The sequence below is a fragment of the Felis catus genome, chromosome D3 (assembly GCF_018350175.1).
Source record: "Felis catus isolate Fca126 chromosome D3, F.catus_Fca126_mat1.0, whole genome shotgun sequence".
NCBI lineage: Eukaryota > Metazoa > Chordata > Mammalia > Carnivora > Felidae > Felis > Felis catus.
Genome location: NC_058379.1, coordinates 69390699 through 69414882, shown reverse-complemented (window position 1 = coordinate 69414882; position 24184 = coordinate 69390699). Strand labels below are relative to the sequence as shown.

General features: G+C 40.3%; 1 protein-coding gene across 2 annotated transcripts in view; it reads left to right on the top strand.

Annotated features, from left to right (window-relative positions):
* ACAA2 (acetyl-CoA acyltransferase 2) overlaps positions 1 to 23982 on the top strand; it is a 34237-nt gene extending 10255 nt beyond the window's left edge. For both annotated transcript variants that reach the window (XM_045042263.1, XM_003995181.6), the window contains 8 exons: positions 398 to 526; positions 10279 to 10395; positions 11727 to 11874; positions 14081 to 14256; positions 15084 to 15213; positions 19915 to 19985; positions 22171 to 22325; positions 23568 to 23982. In XM_045042263.1, the coding sequence (XP_044898198.1) occupies positions 419 to 526; positions 10279 to 10395; positions 11727 to 11874; positions 14081 to 14256; positions 15084 to 15213; positions 19915 to 19985; positions 22171 to 22325; positions 23568 to 23652 (990 nt within the window). In that variant the 5' untranslated portion in view covers positions 398 to 418 and the 3' untranslated portion in view covers positions 23653 to 23982. The remainder of the gene's footprint in view (positions 1 to 397; positions 527 to 10278; positions 10396 to 11726; positions 11875 to 14080; positions 14257 to 15083; positions 15214 to 19914; positions 19986 to 22170; positions 22326 to 23567) is intronic.
* Positions 23983 to 24184: the final 202 nt, after the last annotated feature.

Below are 24184 nucleotides of genomic sequence, written 5' to 3'. Positions count from 1 at the left end.
TGGTTATTCCAGTGTGCGGCCAAGGTTGAGAAGCACAGCCTTGGATACTTTCTGTGTTAAGGAACATACTATTTTGAGATAACCTATTCTATTTTTAAACAGCTCCAATTGTTATAAATTTCTGTCTTGTATTGAGGACTTAATATAAGGGTTTCTCATACTTTGTTTAAAAACCAACTAACCAAGTTACAGTTTTTATTCAAATAATAAACACACGTATTATATGAAATACACGATATCTATATGCATTGCATCTATATGCATTGCATCCTACCATTATAAACTTAGTCCCATAGTTTATAATGTTTGATAGATTGCCAACATTTCCATATATTTTGTCCTGCTTCTTAATGCTGAGATTTACAGAGGAAAGTCTTTTTCATTTCCTTTGTTCCAGAGTTCTTCAGATGCTGCATACATGGCCAGGCATGTTGGTTTGCGTGTGGGAGTCCCACAAGAGACCCCAGCTCTCACTGTTAATAGACTCTGTGGCTCTGGTTTCCAGTCCATTGTGAGTGGATGTCAGGTATGGGCAACGTTTTATTATTTCTCTGAAATTGTGTTAAAAACGGTTGGAAGAAATGCCCTACCACAGTTGTAACACTGTAGGTTTTTATTTTATGGTGCTTATTAGAAGAGGTCAATACTTGATTTTTCTTGGAAAAGAGTTCACAGGAAGAAAATAGTTTCTTAAAAGTGATTAGTAGATCTTTGAAGACATGCTAAATGGAATAAGCCATTCGCAAAAGGACAAATACTGTATGATTGCACTTATATGAGTAATCAAATTCATAGAGGCAGAAGGCAAAACAGTGGCCGCTGGGGCTGGGGGGCAGGAGAGAATGAGGAGTTAGTGTTTAATGGGTACTGAGTTCCAGTTTGCAAAGATGAAAAGATTTCATGAGATGAGTGGTGGTTGATTACACAACAGTGTGAATGTACTTAATGAACTATACACTTAAAATTGGTTATAATGGTGACATTTTTTTAAATTTTATTTTTCACTTTTTAAAATTTACATCCAAATTAGTTAGCATATAATGCAACAGTGATTTCAGGAGTAGATTCCTTAATGCCCCTTACCCATTTAGCCCATCCCCCCTCCCACAACCCCTCCAATAACCCTCAGTTTGTTCTCCATATTTATGAATCTCTTCAGTTTTGTCCCCCTCCCTGTTTTTATATTATTTTTCTTTCCTTATGTTCATGTGTTTTGTCTCTTAAAGTCCTCATATGAGTGAAGTCGTATGATATTTGTCTTTCTCTGACTAATTGCACTTAGCATAATACCCTCCAGTTCCATCCACATAGTTGCAAATGGCAAGATTTTATTCTTTTTGATTGCCGAGTAATACTCCATTGTATACATATACCACATCTTCTTTATCCATTCATCCATCGATGGACGTTTGGGCTCTTTCCATACTTTGGCTATTGTGGATAATGCTACTATAAACATGGGGATGCATGTGTCCCTTCGAACAGCACACCTGTTTACCCCTTGGATAAACACCTAGTAGTGCAATTGCAGGGTCGTAGGGTAGTTCTATTTTTAATTTTTTGAGGAACCTCCATACTGTTGTCCAGAGTGGCTGCACCAGCTTGCATTCCCATACAATGATAACTTTTAAGTTATGTATGTTTTATCACAATTTTTTTAAAAGCTAATCATGACCTGTTATTTTGACCGAGGGCTTCCTATGTCCCTGACCTATGCTAGATTTACATTGAATATCTCAATCTTCACAGCCATCCCTTGTGGCAAGAACTATTAATATTCCCATTTTATCGGCAAGGAAACTGATCTTTAAGGTTACTAAGTCATAGAGGCAGAACTTGAACCCAGGTCTGTGAGAGTTCCCTGTGAGGCAGTTTGAAACACTGAATAAAGACTATAAGGCTAGGAAGAGAGTTGGAGCATTTAGGGGATGATGATAAATGTATTCCTTTGGGAGATGAGTTAGGATGGAGAAAATTGGTTTTTCTCATCCCTCAAACACAACTGTATTGTGATCAAATCACTCGGAACACCCAGCAAACCGATCTGAACACTGTCAGAAGGATCTGCACGGTTGGAAGGAGACAGTGTAGCAGGTGTGAGGTGCATGGAAGTGAATTGGGGGAGAGGGAAATGGCAGCACCATGGATGGGGAGGAGCCCTTTCCATGGAGAGACAAAAAGGAGAGAAACGGGTTGAGAGTGTGCGGTGTCAGATTCACACAAGACAAAAACCTCTCCGGACCAAGGACTGGGGAGCGAGGGGTACTGAGCATCACGGTTTTTTTGCCAACAGCGTGTGGAGCTCAAACTCTGAGGTTTTGGAAGTGCGTGACTTTCTCTGGAGTGGAGCTGTGGCCGGCGCTCCTCGGAAGAAGGAGGAAGGGGGCCCTGCAGTGCACAGTGTGGTGTGGGGATCTGAGAACATTCCCCTTCCTGGAGTACATTTGCAGGAGGGTATATTGCCTCCCCAAGGACAAAACCCCTGCAGGCGCCAGCAGAAGGCCTTTTATAGGAAGGGGACAGACGGCAGATAACTTGGTTGCTGCTTTTTGCGGTGCTGCACCATAGATTGCGGGCACCGTGCAGGCATGGGACTGGTTTGCAGGGACAAAGGACATCAGAGGCAGTGTGGAGAGGCTCTACTCCAGGGGAGGGGAGCGGGTCCACGTGGTGCCAGGTCCTTTAAGATTTCCGGTTTTAAATCCCGGCCACGTGCCAAAGCTGTGGTGCATGGAGCCCTGACAGCCCTTGCCCTTCTGCAAGGGCTTCCTGAACAGCAGGTTCTGAGATCCCCTGTCTGGGGACGAGAGATTGGGGTGATGCCATTTTCCCCTTAACACCAACGTGGGGACTTCGGAGAGAAACACGGTGGCCCCCCAGTGGAGGCGGGACCCACTTACACCAAACCCCGCCCCCCTGTGCCTTGCAACTGTGTGTTTACTGGGGCAGCGCAGACTCTGAGCCAGCGCAGTGGGCGTCTCCTCCGGAAGAACAGCACAGACAGTAGCCCACAGGCACCAGATTAGGGAACATGCGGTGCTTCAGAGCATCACCTGCAGTTCTGGTGGAAACAGGGTCAGGCTTACTTTTTTTTTTTTTTTAATTTTCTTCTTTTTAAAAGTTTCTTTTTTTTAATTTTCTTCTTTGGAATTGGGCTTATAGTTTTTTCTTTGTTCGTTTGTTATTTTTCTCTTCTTTTTGGATCAAGCTTCTTTTTTTTCATTTTTGTTTCTTTTTTGTTTTTTTTTTCTTTTTCTTTAGAATGAGGCTTATAGTCTTGATTGTTTTTTTTTCATTCCTTTCCTTTTCATTCACTCATTTATTTATTTATTTTTGGAATCAGGCTTTTGTTTTTCTTGTTTTCCAGGCTTATTTTAACAAACAAATCAAAACATACCTAGTTAAAGGTCCAAACACTCCCCACTGCAACCTAGGAGGAGCTCTGCAGAGGACCGACCAGTGGGAAAGAGCAGCCAAAACGTAACAGCAGAGTGCACACAGCATACGTCAGAAACACTTCTGGAAGGGTTTCTCCTGAAGTGTCCAGGCCTTGAACAGTGTACAACCCCTTTTTAATATAACATCACTCTCAAGTTCAGGAAACTAACAAGCTTTCAAAACATGCAAAAGACAGAAACTTAGCCAGAATGACAAAATGGAGCAATTTTCCCCCAAAAGAAAGGTCAGTAAGAAATCACAGCCAGGGAGTTGCTCAAAACAGATATAAGTAATATATCTGAACAAGAATTTAGACCAACAGTCGTAAGACTACCAGGGAGCTTGAAGAAAGCATAGAAGACACTGTACACAGCCTCCCTGTAGAGATAGAAGACCTAAAAACTAGTCAGGCTGAAACAAAAATGTTGTAACTGACATGCAAAACAAACTGGATATAGTGACAATGAGGGTTGAGGAAGCAGAGGAGAGAATAGGTGATATAAAAGAAAACATTATGGAAAATAATGAAGCTAAAAAGAAGAGGGAAAGAAAATGGTTAGATCACAAAGGTAGACTTAGGGAACTCATTGATTCTACAAAGTAAAATAATGTCCCTATCATAGGAGTCCCAGAAGAGGAGTGGGGAAAAGTGGCAGAAGGTTTATTTGAACAAATTATAGCTGAAAGCTTCCCTAATCTGGGGAAGGAAACAGGCATTCAAGTCCCTGAGGCACAGAGAACTCCCCTCAAAATCAACAAAACATTCAGCCCCATGACATATCATAGCAAAACTTGAAAAATAGAGAATTCTGAAAGAAGCTAGGGGTAAAAAATCCTTAACCTACAAGGGTTGACACGTAAGGTTAGCAGTAGACCTATCCACAGGAAGTTGGCAGGCCAGAAGGGAGTGTCAGGAAATATTCAATGCGCTGAATGGGAAAAATATGCAGCCAAGAACTCTTTATCCAGCAAGGCTGTCATTCAGACTAGAAAGAGAGATAAAGAGTTTCCCAGACAAAAACTAAAGGAGTTTAGTTTGTGACCATTAAAGCAGCCCTACAAGAAATTTTAAGGGGGACTCTTTGGAGAAAAAAACCCAGAGACCAAAGCAACAAAGACGAAAGGATCAGGGAACATCACCAGAAACGCCAACTCTACAGGTAATACAATGGCACTAAATACATATCTTTCAATAATCACTCTGAATATAAATGGACTAAATGCTCCAATCAAAAGATATAGAGTATCAGAATGGATTAAAAAAAAAAAAAAGATCCATCTGTATGATGCCTACAGTAGACTCATTTTAGACCTAAAGACACCTGCAGATTGAAAGTGAGGGGATAGAGAACAATCTATTAGGCTAATGGAGATCAAAAGAAAGCCAGAGTAGCCATACTTCATACTTACATCAGACAAACTAGGTCTTACTTATTCATTCACTCCATTCATTTACAAATGATTGTTTTTGAGAGAAAGCATGAGCTTTCTCTCAAAAAAAAGGCAGAGAGAGGCAGAAAGAGAGGGGGACAGAGGAACTCACGCAGGACTTGCACTTACAAACCATGAGATCATGACCTGAGCTGAAGTTGGACACTTAACCGACTGAGCCACCCACGTGCCCCAAAGACAAACTAAATTTTAAAACAAAGACTGTAATAAGAAATGAAGAAGGGCATTATTATCATCATTAAGGGGTCTATCCCTCAAAAAGATCTAACAACTGTAAATATTTATGCCTTCAACTTGGAGACATCCAACTGTATAAGTCAATTAATAACAAACATAAAGAAACTCATTGATAATAATACCCTAATAGTAGGGGACTTTAACACCCTACTTACGACAATGGACAGATCATCTAAGCAGAAAATCAACCAGGAAACAATGGCTTTGAATGACACACTGGACCGGATGGACTTAAAAGATATATTCAGAACTTTTCATCCTAAAGCAGCAAAATTCACATTCTTCTTAAGTGCACATGGAACATTTTTCAGAATAGGTCACATACTGGGTCACAAATCAGCCCTTAGCAAGTACAAAAAGATCAAGACCATACCATGCATATTTTCGGATCCCAACACTATGAAACTTGAAGTCAACCACAAGAAAAAATTTGGAAAGCCCTAAATACATGGGGGTTAAAGAACATCCTACTAAAGAATGAATGGGTTAAGCAGAAAATTAAAGAAGAAATTTAAAAATACATGGAGGCAAATGAAAATGAAAACACAACAGCCCAAAACCTTTGGGATGCAAAAAGGCAGTCCTAAGAGGCAAGTTTATTGGAATTCAGGCCTTTGTCAAGAAGCAAGAAATGTCCCAAATACACAACCTAACCTTACACCTAAACGAGCTAGAAAAGGGATAGCAGAGGGTGCCTGGGTGGCTCAGTTAGTTGAGTGTCTGACTTCAGCTCAGGTCATGATCTCACCATTTGTGGATTCGGGCCTCGCATTGGGCTCTGTGCTAACAACTCACAGTCTGGAGCCTGCTTCAGGTTCTATTTCTCCCTCTTTGTCTGGCCCTTCCCCGCTGACACTCTCTCTAAAAAATAAATAAATATTAAAAAAATTTTTTTCAAATTAAGAAAAGTAACAGCAAATAAAGCCTAAAGGGAGAAGGAAAATAATAAAGATTAGAAGAGAAATAAGCAATACAGAAACAAACAAACAAAAAATACAGTAGAACAGATCAATGAAACCGGGAGCTGGTTCTTTGAAAGAATTAACAAAATTGATAAGTCCCTAACCAGATTTATGAAAAAGAAAAGAGAAAGGACTCAAATAGATAAAATCACAAATGAAAGTGGAAAGGTCACAACCAACACCACAGAAATATAAACCATTGTAAGAGAATAGTATGAAAAATTATATGCCAACAGACTGGAGGAAATGGAAGCAATCTAGAAGAAATGGACAAGTTCCTAGAAACTCACAAACCTTCAAAACTGAAATAGGAAGAAATAGAAAATTTGAATACACCCATAACCAATAAAGAAATTGAATCAGTAATCAAAAATTTTCCAACAAACAAAAGTCCTGGGCCAGATGGCTTCCCAAGGGGATTCCACCAGAGACTTAAAGAAGGGTCAATACCTGTTCTTCTCAAACTGCTCCAAAAAGTAGAAATAGAAGGAAAACTTTCAAACTCATTCTACAAAGCCAGCATTACCTTGATTCCAAAGACCCCACTAGAAAGGAGATTGATAGACCAATATCCCTAATGAACATGGATGCACAAATTCTCAAGAAGATATTAGCAAACCAAAATCAATAGTACATTAAAAGAATTACTCACCATGATCAAGTGGGATTTATTCCTGGGCTGCAGTGCTGGTTCAATATTCACAAATTAATCAATGTGGTATACCACATTAATAAAAGAAAGGATAAGAATCGTATCACCCTGTCAATAGATTTAGAAAAAGCATTTGACCAAATACAGCATCCATTCTTGATAACAGCCCTCAACAAAGTAGGGATAAATGGAACATACCTCAACATCATAAAGGCCATATCCAAAAGACCCACAGCTAATATCCTCAATGGGGAAATGCAAAGAGCCTTTCCCCTACAGTCAGGAGCAAGACAAGGATATCTGTTCTCACCATCACTATTTAATATAGTACTGGAAGTCTTACCCTCAGCAATCAGACAACAAAAAGAAATAAAGGGCATACAAATCATCAAGGAAGAAGTCAAACTTTCACTGTTTGCAGATGACATGATACTCTGTGTCGAACACCCAAAAGACTCCAGCAAAAAATTGCTAGAACTAATACATGAATTTGGCAAAATCACAGGATATAAAATCAATGTACAGAAATCTGTTGCATTTCTATACACCAATAACAGCAGACAAAGAAACCATGGAATTGATCCCATTTGTAGTTGCACCAAAAACAATAAGCTACCGAGGGATAAACCTAACTAAAGAAGTAAAAGGTCTGAAAACTATAGAATGCTTATGCAAGAAACTGAAGAGCACACAAAGAAATGGAAAAGCATCCCATGCTCATGGATTGGAAGAATAAACATTGTTAAAGTGTCCATACTACCCAAAGCAGTCTACACATTTATGCAATCCCTATTCAAAATACCACCAGCATTTTTTGCAGAGCTGGAAAAAAACCATCCTAAAATTTGTATGGAACCACAAAAGACGCTGAATAGCAAAAGCAATCCTGAAAAAGAAAAACAAAACTGGAGATATCACAATTCCAGATTTCAAGCTATATTACAAAACTATAATGGTATTGGCACAAAAGACAGTATGGTATTGGCACAAAAACAGATACAAAGATCATTGGAATGGAATAGAAGACCCAGAAATGGCCACAACTATATGGTCAACTAATCTAAACCAAAAAAGGAAAGAATATCCAATGGAAAAAAGACAGTCTCTTCAACAAATGGTGGTGTTGGTAAAACTGGATGGGGACATGCGGAGGAATGAAACTGGACCATTTGCTTACACCACATACAAAAATAAATTCAAAATGGATGAAAGACCTAAATGCGAGACGGGAAACTATCAAAATCCTAGAGGAGAACATAGGCCATAACCTCTTTGAACTTGGCTGGAGCAGCTTCTTATTAGATGTATTGCTGAAGGCAAAGGAAACAAAAGCCAATGTGAACTATTGGGACTTCATCAAGCTAAAAAGCTCTGCACAGCGAAGGAAACAACCAAAACTAAAAGGCAGCATATGGAATGGGAGAAGATACTTACAAATGACATCTGATAAAAGTTTAGTATCCAAAATCTATGAAGAACTTGTCAAACTCAACACCCAGAAAACAAATAACCCCGGTAAGAAATGGGCAGGAGATGCTTGGGCAGCTCAGTTGGTTAGGCATCTGGCTCGGGTCATGATCTCACAGTTCATGGGATTGAGTCCTGAGTTGGGCTGTGCACTGGCTGTGTGGAGCCTGTTTAGGATTCTCTCTCTCTCTCTGCCCCTCCCCCACTCCCCCAAGCAAATAAACTTAAAAAAGAAAAAAAATTGGCAGAAGACATGAATAGACATTTTTCCAAAGAAGATATCCAGATGACTAATAGACACATGAAAAGATGCTCAACCTCCCTCATCATCAGGGAAGTACAAATCCAAACCATGAGGAGATACCATCTCACATCTGTCAGAATGGCTAAAATTAACAACACAAGAAACAATAGATGTTGGTGAAGACATAGAGAAAGGGGAACCCTCTTGCACTGACAGTAGGAATGCAAACTGGTGTAACCACTCTGGAGAACAGTATGGAGGTTCCTCAAAAAACTAAAAATAGAACTACCCTATGATCTAGCAATTGCACTATTATTTGCCCAAAGCATACAAAAATACAGATTCAAAGGGTTACATGTACCCCAATGTTTATCAATAGGCAAACAATGGAGAGAACCCAAATGTCCATCCACTGATGAATGGATAAAGAAGATGTGGTGTATATATATATTACTTGGCCATCAGAAAGAATGAAATCTTGCCATTTGCAATGACATGGATGGAGCTAGAATGTATTATGTTAAGTGTAATATGTCAATCAGAAAAAGACAAATACTGTATGATTTCACTCGTGTGAAATTTAGGAAACAAAACAGATAAACATATGGAAAGTGGTGGAGGGGAGTTGGGAGGAGAGAGGGAAACAAACCACAAGAGACTGTAAATGATAGAGAACAAACTGAGGGTTGATGGAGGGAGGTGGGTGGGGGATGGGCTGGATGGGTGATGGCTACTAAGGAGGGCACTTGTTGTGATGAGCACTGGGTGTTGAATGTTAGTGATGAATCACTGAATTCTCCTGAAGCCAATATTGCACTGTATGTTAACTAAAATTTAAATTAAAAAAAGAAAATAAATATATTCCTTTTTAAGGGATAGTTGGGCAAATGCATTTGTTCCTTTGAGCACAAGGGAAAAGGGATATAGTGAAATGCAATTTTATTTGCCCATGTCTTCATATTTTTACAGAATGAAAGACACAGACATATTGTAATGAATAAATTGTTTTCAAGTTAATTTCTTTCTATAATGATATAGCTGAAACAGTGATCCTGATTTTCCTAGCAGTCACTGTGAAAACTGGGCTCTATGGAAGCTTGTTATTTGCTTCTTTTCTAAGAAATGCAAATAGTGGAAAGCTAGAAGAATGAAATGGGTTTCTTTTTATGAGCCCCCTCAGTTAACCTGTTCCTTGTAAATCTGTGGTCTGCTTCAGACTCATCCATTAATATAAGGATAAATTCTACTTCTGTCTTAAAATAATTTTTTTTAATGTTTATTTATTTTTGAGACAGAGACAGAGCATGAGTGGGGGAGGGGCAGAGAGAGAGGGAGAGACAGAATCGGAAGCAGGCTCCAGGCTCTGAGCTGTCAGCACAGAGGCTGATGCAGGGCTCGAACCCACGAAGTGTGAGATCATGACCTGAGCTGAAGTCGGACACTTACCGAGTGAGCCACCCGGCGCCCCTACATTTGTCTTTTTAAAGGATTTGTTCTTGATCATTGGCTTACAATCTGTGTTATGCCAGGCATTAATATCTCTGCTGATTTTCAAGATTTATATTGGGTTCAGAATTACCATTCCTTGCCAAAACAGAGGTAGAATTTGTCACTTGTGTACAAACAGTTGAAGTCTGTTAATTTTTTCTGCCCTTGTGTCTTGGGAATAGGTGCTGTAGCATTTGCCTTACAAGTTACAAGTATTTCCTTTTGAGGCACGGTACACTGGGATTCATAACTCATTAGATTTACTGGGAGTTTACTGCTTGATACATACTCCTGCCACAATATAAGGTTTTGTTTGTTGCTCATTTGTTTTCAAATAGGAAATTTGTGTGAAGGATGCTGAAGTTGTCTTGTGCGGAGGAACTGAAAGCATGAGCCAGGCTCCCTACTGTGTCAGAAACGCACGTTTTGGAACCAAGTTGGGATCAGATCTCAAGGTTGGAACCATTAAAGTGTTTAAAAATTTTTTGTCATGCCATTACACTAATAATTTTAATAACACCATGTTGGGAGAGAGAAAACAAATTTTGAAACCAATTTACTTAATAGGGGATTGACAAGATGCGAATGATTTGAAATTTGTAAACTATTTCAAAAGCCCAGTTTGGTTTTTAGTTTTGACATTTTAACCCACATTAAAAAAAAAAAAAACCACATGGACTTTATCTCCCCACACCTCTGGTAGTGGAATTAATACTTGGAGAATGGAGGAAGGGAAGAGGCAGATCAAAAAGATAGAGCTTGAATTGATTAATTTCTCATGAATAATTGGGAAACCCAGTAATTAAATCTTTACTGTGATTTATGGAAGTTTTATTTCTGAAGCAATCTCCAATGAATAGATACTTCATCACAGAAAACGTTCTCTTTGTTGTTGTTTTTTTTTAAACATTCTCTTTGAATACAGATTATATTGTCCTAAATCAGACAAAAACTGATCTTCACATCTTTGAGAGCTATGGCGTGGGAATGACAGTGCTGATAAGGAATGATCGTGTGCTGTCCCTCCCATGTGACATTCTATATTGTTAGCATTTTCCAACAGTAATGACAGATTTACACTCTTCAGGCCAGTTCCTCACCTGGTCTCTTTGAAAGTTGGAAGGGATAAGACTTAGGAAATATGAGATAGTATTTTAGACGAAGTATATTTGAGACAGCCTTCAGAAAGGTCGGTGACTCAAAGGCGCTGAGGCCATCTAGAAGAAACAGAAGAGCATGCTTACCAGAGACCAACTAACTGGATAATAAGTAACGACTTTTTCTGTTCCTCAAGAACCTACGTGTCCCAGGTCTCTTCAACTTCACAGTGACTGATAGAACAAGCTGTCCCTGTCATCGAAGGCACAGGTTGAAAAGGGCACAGACACGTGCAGGCTTGTCTACAGAGCTCACAATCATGCTTCACAAAGGTGGCTACAGGGCAACATTGCATGAGAACTCAGTGTTAGGTTTCTTCCAAATGTGGCCCTGAGGGTGTAATTTTTGCTTGTAGGTTGACTTCCTGTGTTGTCTCCCTGTACATTTAGCACCGTTGCCTCTCTTTAGTGCCCCACGTTTAGAGAGAGGGGGAAATGTGTGCATTTTATAATGACATTGGGTGTTTTTTAAAATGTCGCAGAACCAAATATGTATAGGAGTAAATGCTGTCAGGAAATGTAATTTTACTTTCCTCTTATTAATTATTTAAATGTAAAGACATTATAGCATATTACTTTCAAAAGATATGCTTTAACAAATCATTTTATTATGCATGTCTTTTTAATAGCTGGAAGATATTTTGTGGTCAGGATTAACAGATCAGCATATCCAACTCCCCATGGCAATTACTGCAGAGAATCTCGCTGTGAAATACAACATAAGCAGAGAAGACTGTGACAAATACGCCCTGCAGTCCCAGCAGAGGTGGAAAGCTGGTCAGTGAAATTGGATATTATAAATATCTATACAAAACTATGGGTGTGGGTGAAATGGGTAAAGTGCATCAAAGGTTATAAAATAAAAGAAGTCATAAAATAAAGGTTGTCAAATAAGTCGTGGGTATGTAATGTGCAGCATCGTGACCATAGTTAACGATACTGTATTGCATATTTGAAGTTGCTAAGAGAGTAGATCTTAAAAGTTGTCATTACAAGAAAAAGTTGTTGTAGCTCTGTATGGGGACAGATGTTAACTAGACTTATCATGGTGCTCGTTTTGCCACACTGTATATATGAACGTTGAGTCATTCTGTTGTACACCTGAAACTAATATAACGTTACATGTCAGTTGTACGTCAACGTAAAAAAAAAAAAAATAGAAGAGATTTCTTTCATTTCAGACAATAATGGTCATATAATATTTGTTTTAAATTACACCTTTAGATGGGCGCCTGGGCGGCTCAGTTGGTAAAGCGTCCGACTTTGACTCAGGTCATGATCTCGTGGACCATGAGTTCGAGCCCCGCGTCAGGCTCCGTGCTGACAGCTCTGAGCCTGGAGCCTGCTTTGGGTTCTGTCTCCCTCTCTCTCTGCCCCTCCCCCACTCATACTCTGACTCTCTCTGTCTCTCAAAAATGAGAGACATTAAAAAACGTTTTTTTAATTACACCTCTTGAAAATCACATTTTTCCTTCATTCTTTTGTTTTTAGATGGTCAGGCATTCTATTAATGATTGCAAAATTAACCAGAAATTTCTCTTTTGCAATACAGTAATACTCCTTAAAAGTGGCCTTGTTAACTGACCTTATCTAGACGCTCACATTTTGCCCTGAACTGGTTCTGTTGTTAGTAGAACGCTGAGGGCTCTGATACACTGTGAGAGATGAAGGGTCACAGGGGCTGCCGGGACAGAGGATGTTTTCCTCTGTGAGGCATATCCTACTCACAGGGAGGGGACGATAATGTTTGGAAAGGACCCACTGGGCATCCTTTTGTGCCTTCCTCCTCCCGTTCCTAATTGAGCATCACTGCACCCAACTGGAAGACATAGCACACTACCCCACAGCCAGAGCTACAGCGTCCTTGGTATAACATTCCACGCTGCTGCCAGGCCAGCCCGAAGCGGGTACCCCGCCAGCAGCGTTTCATAAGGATGGTGAGTTGAAGAAGCTTGTGAGTCTCCTGAAGAAAGTTTTTGAAATAAACTGTTACAGACGAGCAGAAACTCTTATTTAGGGATGTTACGTACTTAGTGAGCATGAAGTCCATCTTAGCATTTCAGCGGGAGGAGTGGGCTGGAGCTGATGCCAGCCAGTTCATTCTCTGTGTTTTTCGGTGACACGTTTAAAGTGCGAAGGTGTTGGTGCAGAGGTCAAGAGTCATCAGTTCTCTCTCTGCCTTGGCCACATAGAAGTTATCTGACCTCAGTCATGTACTCACTGAGCGTCTGTACAGTGGAGATAAAAAATGTTTGCCTTCCCTTTTTTCCCTAATAGAGTTGTGAAATCCAAATATGGGAAGTGTTTTAGCCTGCTATAAAGTGATTTCACACTTAAGGTGGTATCACTCCCTGCTTATCCTTATTTCTGACGCGTCAGATTACTGTAGTCCATTCGAGTCAGTGGAGATGGAAGTAGGTAAGCTGTTACACTTGGAACTGGGTCAGTAATAGCTCATATCGTTTCTTCAGGTTGCTTGTCACTACATTTCGGTTACAGGTTTCTTGGCTCACTTCTTTTAGAGACCACTTCTTTTTTCTTCCTGTGCTAAACACTTAACGTAAGATCTACCCTCTTAGCATATTTTTAAGTGTACAATAATTATTGTTGTACAACTTGGTACCTTTTAAATTACTTCTCAACTCAGAGAAGTTTAAATAAGACTTAAATTTACTTAGTGCTATTATACCTGTAGCTAACAGACCAGGACAGCTAATAATCTAGCAGTACCTTGTAAAAAAAAATTGTAGTAAAAAAGGTCAAAAATTATAAGGTAAAAAAGATGCAGAATGCATTTGTATAGATTCATGGCAGTACATTAAATCCTCCGACAGGCAAGGTCAGTTGTACATGTAGTAAAGGCTTATTTTAAAGTAGGGCTGTGGGGAAAGGGGAGACCAGAAGTTACATTGAAGGATGTGTTTGATTTCATTTCTTATATCATCTTTTTTTTTCCCATTCTTATGATGGTCTCCTATTTCAGCTAATGATGCTGGCTACTTTAATAATGAGATGGTACCAATTGAGGTGAAGACTAAGAAGGGGAAACAGATGATGCAGGTAGATGAGCACGCGCGGCCCCAAACAACCCTGGAGCAGTTAAATAAACTGCCTCCAGTATTCAAGAAGGAAGGAACCGTTACTGCAGGAAATGCGTCGGTAGGTGGCACATACCTTGAACTCTCGAACTCTTCTTATTGTGTTCAGTGCAGAGTAATCGTGAGGTGTCTTTTAGATACTTTTCATACTAGTCTTTAGTAATTTAGCTTAAATTAGTAGTGTTCATAGGGGCACCTGGGTGGCTTAGTCGGTTAATCGTCTGACTCATGGTTTCGGCTCAGGTCATGATCTCACAGTTTGTGAGTTCAAGCCCCACGTCAGTCTCTGTGCTGTCAGCGAGGAGCCTTCTTGGGATTCTCTCTCTCTCTCTCTCTCTCTCTCTCTCTCTCTCTCTCTCTCTCTCCCTCCCTCCCTCCCCCCCCACCCCTCCCCCCGCTAGCTCTCTCAAAATAAAAAAACTTTAAAAATTTGAAAAAAAAAATTAGTAGTGTTCATATTCTGCTAATTGGGGTTTTCATGGTCCAAACCAAAATATTTTAACTAGGTGCTCTCATATAATACTCTTCCAATTTCTTGGTTCTTTCAGACTATTATCTGAGGAATCTGGAAGGAAATCTACCTGTGTTCCTGTTTTGTTTTGTTTTGTTTTTTCCCTGATGCATACAGCTCATCAGATTTCTTACCTCTCCCCACTTCTGGATATAAGCTCCTCTTGCCACCGTTTCCTGTTTTCCGTCGGTGAAGTGGCATTCTGTGCCCGAGTCAGTCTCCGGCCCACCCGAGCACTGCGGGCACTACTTGCTATCCCCCAAATTGTGGCGCTGCTTCCTCTGTATTACCATCATCCTAACATTACCCCGTTAGTTCAGATCATAATTAACTGGATCCTCTTGCCCTCTAATTAATCTTCTGTTTTTGTTTCCAAGGGGATATCCGATGGTGCTGGAGCTGTTATCATAGCTAGTGAAGATGCCGTTAAAAAACATAACTTCACACCACTCGCAAGAATTGTGGGCTATTTTGCGTCTGGATGTGATCCCTCTATCATGGGTATTGGTAAGTTTGCAGTGAAACGGACCGGTCTGTTATGTCTCCAGAGTTAACTCTTCTCTGACATTCAGATACCTTAAACAGTAGCCAAATCAAGGTCACTTGTGGAGAAAAGGAGATTGGTAATCAGTCATTTAAACAACTAATCTTCATGAAAAACGGTGCCAGGCACAGTAGGAAAACCAAGACTGTACAGACTCTTGTGGGCGGTTAATCATGTCTTACTGTCCATTTGAGATATTTATTTATTTATTTATTTATTTATTAATATGAAATTCATTGTCAGATTGGTTTCCAGACAACACCTCAATGCCCATCACCCACTTTCCCCTCCCTCCCACCCCCCACCAACCCTCAGTTTATTCTCAGTTTTTAAGAGTCTCTTATGGTTTGCCTTCTTCCCTCTCTGTAACTTTTTTTCCCCCTTCCCCTCCCCCATGGTCTTCTGTTAAGTTTCTCAGGATCCACATAAGAGTAAAAACATATGGTATCTCTCTTTCTCTGTATGACTTATTTCACTTAGCATCACACTCTTCAGTTCCATCCACGTTGCTACAAAAGGCCATATTTCATTCTTTCTCATTGCCAAGTAGTGTTCCATTGCCATTTGAGATCTTTAAAACTAACACCCAGAATAGAACAGAGAAGAATTACAAGGTGGGGCAAGATGAGAGAACATGTGATGGGGGAGAGATCCTGGGGTGAAACAGAGATTCCTGAATGCTGGCTGTTCTGCATGTGGTCACTAGTATATCTCATTTCTTCTTCCCACAACCCCTTTGTGAATGAGAAAATTGAAACTTAGGGAGGTTGTCTTGTAAAGTTCCAGACCAGTAAGTGATGGAGCCAGGATGAGAACCGGGCCTCTCTAATTCAAGTGCTCTTCTCACCGTGTTGTCTCAGGAAGGCAAAGTCATGCCCACCCGGCTCAGCTGGGCCTTAATAGGAAAATGAAGAATTACAGTGTATCTCACTTGGCAAAGATTAGCAGAACCCCTACAAACGTGTACAGTTGACCCTTGAACAACGTGGGGGTTAGGGGCACCAGCTGTCATGTAGCCAAAATCCAAGTATAACTTTCAATTCCCCCAAAACTTAACTACAAGCCTTACCAATAACATAAACTGTTAACACATATTTTATATGTAGTAAATACTGTAATCTTACGATGAACTAGAGAAAAGGAAATGTTATTGACAAAATGCATTTATAGTACTCTACTATGTTTATCAAAAAAATCTGGGGGCGCCTGGGTGGCGCAGTCGGTTAAGCGTCCGACTTCGGCTCAGGTTACGATCTCGCGGTCGATGAGTTCGAGCCCCACGTCAGGCTCTGGGCTGATGGCTGAGAGCCTGGAGCCTGCTTCCGATTCTGTGTCTCCCTCTCTCTCTGCCCCTCCCCCGTTCATGCTCTGTCTCTCTCTGTCCCCCCAAAAATAAATAAACGTTGGAAAAAAAAATTAAAAAAAAAAAAAAGTTTAAAAAAATCTGCCTGTGAGTGGATCCACACAGTTCAAACTTATGTTGTTAAAGAGCCAACTGTATACTCTTTCTTGGCTTGAAAAATATGAATTAGGGGAACGAAAAGCTTTTCGCTGGATACACTCCAGGAACCGCAGCTGATGCTGACTGTAATAGTTCCTGTCATCGTCGGAACTAATGAGGGGCCTCACTTACAAAAACATTCATGCCCAGAGGCTTTGATGTGTCCCACCTGTACCCTCATACCCCAAAGAAAAGCCTATGCCAGGGCTATGTTCAGATTCTTGATAGGCCCAGAGATTTTGCTATGAACTTAATTAGGCCTTCTTCAACTAATCAATTTTTGAAGTAGGTCCCACGCTAGAAGGGGGTTGACCTGTTGTGACCTGCATTCCCAGAGGTCCTTCAGTGTGAACCTCAAGCTTCTACCTGAGTAATTCCAGTATGCTGATTGGGACTGAGTTGGTACCCAACCGTGTTTGCTGCCATGTCCTTCGGAGATGTCTCTCTACAGAATTCCTAAAAAAGAAAGCTGGCATGTCCATACTTTGTCGGCTTTCACTGTGCTTCAGATTACTTTAACTAAACTTTAAGCTGTGTAAACATCTGTTAAAAGTCCATTTGCGGGGTGGTGGGGGGCACCTGGGCGGCTCAGTCTGTTAGGCTTCTGACTCTCTTTCCGCTCAGGTCTTGATCTCACAGTTTCATGAGTTTGAGCCCCACATCGGGCTCTATGCTCACAGCGCAGAGGTTGCTTGGGATTCTCTCTGCCCCTCCCCTGCTTGCGCTCTCTCTCTCTCTCTTTCTCTCTCTCTCAAATAAATAAACTTTTAAAAAAAAGTCCATTTTTTCTATGTTACAGGTTTAAAAGCTTATTAGCTTTCAGCTACTCGCTATCAACAAAACATCAGCTTTTGTTTTAGAGATGGAAGGTAGCTTAAAAACTTAAACATCTGTGTATTGGTATGGCATTTATCATTTCAGTGTCTAGAACAGTGGTTCCCAACCCCAAGTGATCATCAAAATCTGCCTGTAATCCCACCTCGAAAGATTTTGTTTCAGTACTTCCAGGGTGGAGCCTGGGAGTATGGCTTTTTTTTTTTAAGTGTACCTAGGTGGCTTTGATGATCAATCAAATCTATCTGATATAGGTAAGTAGTTATTTTGTAGTTCTTTTTCAGTTTAACCTCAATTTTTACTAGGTTCTGTTACATTAATATAGTCAGCAAAAAAAATATATAATTTTCCTTCGTTCTCTTCCAGGGTCTGAATGTTGGCCCTGTAGTACAACAAATACCATTGTGGAAGGCTTGATTCTTTCCCCCTTCAGGGCTTGAACAGATGCATATATACTGAATGCCCCACAGTGTCAAATGTCCCTTCACCTAAACAGCTGTCTATTGGTTGTCATATGGGATTAAACAAGTTAACTACATGAAATGGCACCAGATGAATAAGCCAGGAGAGCCGTTATTGAGTGGTGGGGACTGACTCATCAATCCAGTTTCTAAGAATAGTTTCCTCAGTTATGCAGTTCTCCAACATCAAGCAATCCTTAGCACTGTAGAGTAGCTACTGACCCAGAAAAAGGGGAAAAGCCAGGACCGGGAAAGAACAGTAATGGCTCCAAGGAAGGACACATATGAAAAGACAGTGCTCCCTGGAACTCGCCAGTGATGGCAATAGTAGGTGAAGCTTGGAACCTCTTTAGCTGTAGCAGCTCTGGCTTTATCTTTTATTGGGCTTTATTTGTAGAAAGGATCCCAGTGATTAAAAAGAAAAATGTTAAAAACCAACTCAGAGCACTTCTGATGAGAAGCTTGTAGCCCAAAAAAGGTACCCAAGGTCACATAGCTATTTAGTGTAGGTCTAGAAATGAGATCTCCTTTTCCCAATGAGAATACTATAACTTCCTGAGTCCCGGTAAATAACAGTGTTATGGGAACATCCTTTAAAACTCAAGTTGCGGCCCAGGATAGTGTAATGATTCTAAGTTAACAACATATCGAGTCATGCCTAATATGGATATGAAGGCAAGGAAGTATGTAGGATGGTGGGTGTCACATCCTCAGCTTTTAGTTCTGAGTGTCTTTCACAGGATGCTTCATCCCTGACCATGCTGGAAAACATGCTTTCCTGTTGACGGTCCATCCTGCTTTGGGGCCTTAGAGATACAAAGAGAATCTGGAACTAGGTTCTGTGCTAACGCGCAAAACTGGTTCTTCAAATTGAAAAGCGCTGACTGGGTGCCCTCAACCAATAAGCATACTGTTGTCCAAAGAACATTTTAACTAGGTGACAAAACAAGTTACGTTATATTTAGATTGCATTATGCTTCTCATACAGACTGATTTCTCATTTACCTTAGGTATATTTATGAAACTTGTTGCGGGATATTTGACTGCTTGAATTCAGCAGAACATACCAGATAGATAGATAGATAGATAGATAGATAGATAGATAGATAGATAGATAACTTATGGCAATTTCGTTCTTTATGAACAGATAAAGAAGTAGATAATCTTCTTTAGCCAGATTTTTTATCTTATGGGAAAAATGTCAATATACCTAAAAATTATGAGCAGCATTAAACAGCCATGGGTGATCATCAGTAATCTGGGAGCTAAAGTTTCAGAAGTCTTACTAGGTAGATTTTGCATCTGCAGAGGGGGTTTTGTTTTGTTTAAATTCTCTGCCTACTGTCGGCATTATTAACACCTCTTTGCTTCAGAGATCTTTTCCCTCAAGTGCCTCGTGGCTTCCTGTCTTGCTGTGCCCACGTGGAGATGCTACTGCTGCTTCTTGCCTTTTGCCCAGATGGCCTGCAAGTTCAGAGTAGCCACAGTCTCTTCGGTACTAGGCATGCATGTGATTCGTATGCAGGAGAGCACTCGGTCTGCCTGGCCATTTGGTATGAAGCGTGGTCTGTAAATGCGGAACCCCAGATAGAACTCCTTTGGCTGTCTGAACCCTTAAAGCTGTTTATGGTAGAACGTCTCACATGAGCCTCTCATCTACAATTGGACTGCATAACCAGCTTTTCCCTTGGGTTCTTTTTTCTGTTTTTTTATTGTCCCATCATTGAATAATGTGCTATCAAGGTAGTAAGAACTGTGGCTCCTAATAACTGTCACATTATTTCTTCCTTCCTTACCTGTTTAGTAAAGAAGGAGAAATTTGATACTTAACTAAATATAAGAGGAAATTGATTTTTGTGCTTATATAGGTCCTGTCCCTGCTATCAATGGGGCACTGAAGAAAACAGGACGGAGTCTTAAGGACATGGATTTGGTAGAGGTAAGTGTGATGCTTTTTTATATGAGTAAACCACCAACTTCTACAGCATTAATGGCTTTATTTGGTATTTTATAGCTCTTTTGTTTTAGTGCTATTGCCTTTCCAAATGATGTGCATCTAAATACGTATTACTTTTCATTACATGCCTGGGTTGGTACTTTTGTCTACCTGATTAAAATGCTTTATGTATATTTGAATAATTAAAACAGCCTGATTTTTTCTACTAAAATATGAATTTCTGGAAACTTCTTTGACCCTTATAAGACTATTGCATTTTAGACTATTAATGTGCTTGTTGAATTCAATTGAATATGATATAAGGTGGGTGAGAAATAAACAACTTTAACCTTCTTTTATGGATGAAAATGAAAAAATACAAGCAAAAGAATTGACATAATAGAAAACTGTATCTGATGCCAAATCTAGAAGTTTCTGGCCCTCTCCCCAAGTTAAAACTCCCCCTTCCCCAAACTTATCTTTGGCTTTTACACCACAGTGCAGCTAGATTTAGGATGTCATAATTTTTCGCATAGAAAACTTAAGTTTATTGGTATGGTGATTTTTTTTTTTTAAATATTAGGTTAGAACAAAGGCATCTTAAATGTGTAGAATAATTAAAAGTAGGAGTAGAAAAGAAAATACTTAAGGCTGGATTATATACATTTTACATTTGGGGAGTATTTGAAAATTTTAGGTAACTAAACATATGCTCCTTGACATTGAAAGATAACAAATACAACAAAGGAAACGTCTCTATTTAAATTGGTAGAGAAGGGGCGTTCTCTGGGCACACGTGTGATCTCCTCTGTGGTAATCTCTCATCCAGGAAACCATGGTTTTAGACAAATGGCTTATCCTTAAATCTCTTCTTCCATTATTAGAGCCTCAAGGGGGCTAATTAATTACCATATTTGTATTAGCAAATAATGTCATTAAATTTTTTACTTTAGATTTCACACTTAAAAACTCTGTTTAAATTTGTCAGCTCTTTAAATCTGTTCATAATCATTTATAAATGTATATGTACTCAACGACATAGTGCTCAACATCTTGATATGATTGTCTTTGGGACTTTTGATGATCATGCCGATATAAAATGCCGATATAAAATGGAAAAATAATGTAGGATCTAAAGACAAACAAAGCACCATCTTGGGGAAACAGAAAATACAGTAGGAAAGAACACGACTAGATTTTGATCTCGACTCTGTAAAAGTTACCTCTCTTAACAGTTTTCCTACTGACACAATTTTCTAGCTACGATCACGTTGAAAATATACTGCTATGAACTTGAAGGATGGTAATTCTTTTTTTTTTTATTTTTTTTTTAACATTTATTTATTATTGAGAGACAGAGAGACACAGAGCGTGAGCAGGGGAGGGGTAGAGAGAAGGGGAGACACAGAATCTGAAGTAGGCTCTAGGCTCCGAGCTGTCAGCACAGAGCCTGATGCGGGGCTCGAACTCACAAACTGAGATCGTGACCTGAGCCGAAGTCAACGCTTAACTGACTGAGCCACCCAGGTGCCCCAGGAAGGTAATTCGTATAGCCAACCTTGTTAAGTAATAAATACAGTACTTTTCAGATCTGCCTAGTATCAGCATAGTAACCATTCTGTGTGTCTGGCTCTGAAGGTTTATCCTTTGTCATATGTCAGTTTCTTCTAGGAAGTATGGCAAGTATCACTGTAGTAATAATATTAACAGCGATCATCTACTGAATAGTTGGTATGTGTCAGGTGCTACACTAGACACTTAATACCCATAATTTCATTTAACCTTGACAATAACTCTTAGGCTGTACTGCATCCACATTTTACTGTTGAGGGAACGTCGAGTGTCCAGAACTTAAAGAACATGCACTCAGCCAAGATTTGAGCCATCTCTCTGGCTTCAGAACCTGTGGACCATCTCCCACTGCCTCTAGTAGGTACGTTTATAACATTACTGAGGATTCCTTTTCTCCAAGGGATGCAGTAGACTTAAAGTATAAGTTAGTAAACACACCCATTTTCAAACCTGATGTCTTTACAAAGAGTGGTTGAAGATAAACTAAAATAACCTCGCAAGGTAGTTTAAATAGAAAAAAAAAAGAGCAAAATTAGCCATCAGTAGGACTGGACAATTCTCGGTCGAAAATCAACTTATGAGTAAGGATTTTTACCAGTGTTTTGATTATTTTTAGGTGAATGAAGCTTTTGCTCCTCAGTACTTAGCAGTTCAGAAGAGTTTGGATCTTGACCCAAGTAAGACCAACGTGAATGGCGGAGCCATTGCTTTGGGTCACCCACTGGGAGGATCTGGAACAAGAATTATGGCGCACCTGGTTCACGAATTAAGGTATCTGCTAGAAATTGTTGCATTTTATATTTGCCATCATTGGTAAAAATGCACGGATTTAGGTTTCCCCAGAACAGTCCAACACTTTTCATTCCTCCTTATATCCCCCCGTACTACTTCTCACCAGGAACAAGTTATACCCTTTCCGGCTGAGATTAGAGGTGACTCGGTTGACTTTTTAGGGGCTCTGCACTTGGGGTGTGCATGCTTCCTCGTGTTTGCCATGGGCTCAGTGTAGCCCCTCAGCACATGCCCCCTCCTGGCTCTGCCCCCACCCGGTGCTGGTACACAGCAGTCAGCACTCACGAGGCCACCGTCCTCATGGTGCTCGCACTCTAGTGCCCATTACAAGAGCGAGATAAAATTATTTAGGAAACCAGACAACATATTGGGAGGGTTCCCATCTAGATGCTGTCATTTAAGAAACCGAAGCAAACTGCTAGTTTGGGTCTGAGCTAAGTGTTTCCTTCACTGTTGCTGGGGTTCCAGGAGGAGCCTTCTGTGTGTTTGATATCTTTCAGTCCTAATAGAAGAGCTCCTCCTTCCCGTGCTGTGTGTTTTGGGCCATTTCTTTCTGTTAGGAACGTTGCAAACAAAACCAAATATGTCAGGCCTAAAAAAAAAAAAAAAATCACTCTGGCTCCTGTTAAGGTAAATGGGACTCATTTCACTTAATAAGTAATTGAATTGAAATGAGTGACGTGCACCGGAAAGTTCCTAGGTGGCTTTCTCAAGGTCGTTCTGTTAGATTGAGGAATGAGAACAGATTGTGATCCAGAGGAGTCTAATTTTTATGAAAGGGGCATGAAATGCTTCTAAATTACCTGCCTTTTCACATGGACAAACTTCACTAATTGCACTCACTCCAAGGTGCATAAAAATCCAAAACCATATAAATCAAAGAGGCCGATGGCTCCTCACTCCTCCTCAGGAGGAGCCCGTCTCCGCCCGTCTCTGCCACCTCCTGTCTCTTCTTTCCCCCGGCACACCTCAGCATCTCTGTCTCTCGGCTTCCCCCTTCTGTGTTACCACTTTCTTTTAGTACAAGTATTCCGCTTTCTAAATTATCTTTCTCCTCTTGCGACTGTAAACCGATATTGAGGATTGGGGAAAAGATTGAGATGAGCTGAATGAGAATGATTAATGTAGATGTGACCATTATTAATTCTATTTAATTAGTTTTCGAATTAACTCTGTTCGTTTTTTATTCGGGTGGATTTCAGCCACTGCTTTCTCTTGCAGGCGTCGGGGTGGAAGATACGCTGTGGGATCAGCTTGCATCGGGGGCGGCCAGGGTATCGCAGTTATCATCGAAAGCACAGCCTGAGGGGCCCGCCGAGGCCCGCTCGCACTTCGAGGGGCCAGGGCCACAGGGAGCCAGGTGACCTTCAGAGCAGCTGCAGAACCACACATGCCCTGTACTGAAAGTGATTGAGCTCAATGAAGGGATAGTGAAGCAAAAAGATGTGTCTCTCATGAATAAGAGCCCACGCCAGAATAAATAAGTTCTCTCAGATTTGCATCAGATGGGATCTATCTCTGAGCAAACGTCCAACCACAGAGGCCTTAAAAGAATTGGTATAATGCTGAATAATCACCACTTATGCCTTAGATAATACGAGTGCAAGAGAATTGAATAAATACTGCTTTAACTTCAGTTAATCCTTTCCTGTCATTTCTTGCATTTTTAAAAATTTTTAATTGAGGTAAAATACATGTAAGATAAAATTTACCATCGACCACATTTAAGTGTTATTAAATACATTGATGTTATTGATATAATCCCCGGTAGCATCCATCTCCAGAACTCTCTTCATCTCATGGAGCTGAAACTCTGAGTCCCCGGTGCCCTCCCTGCG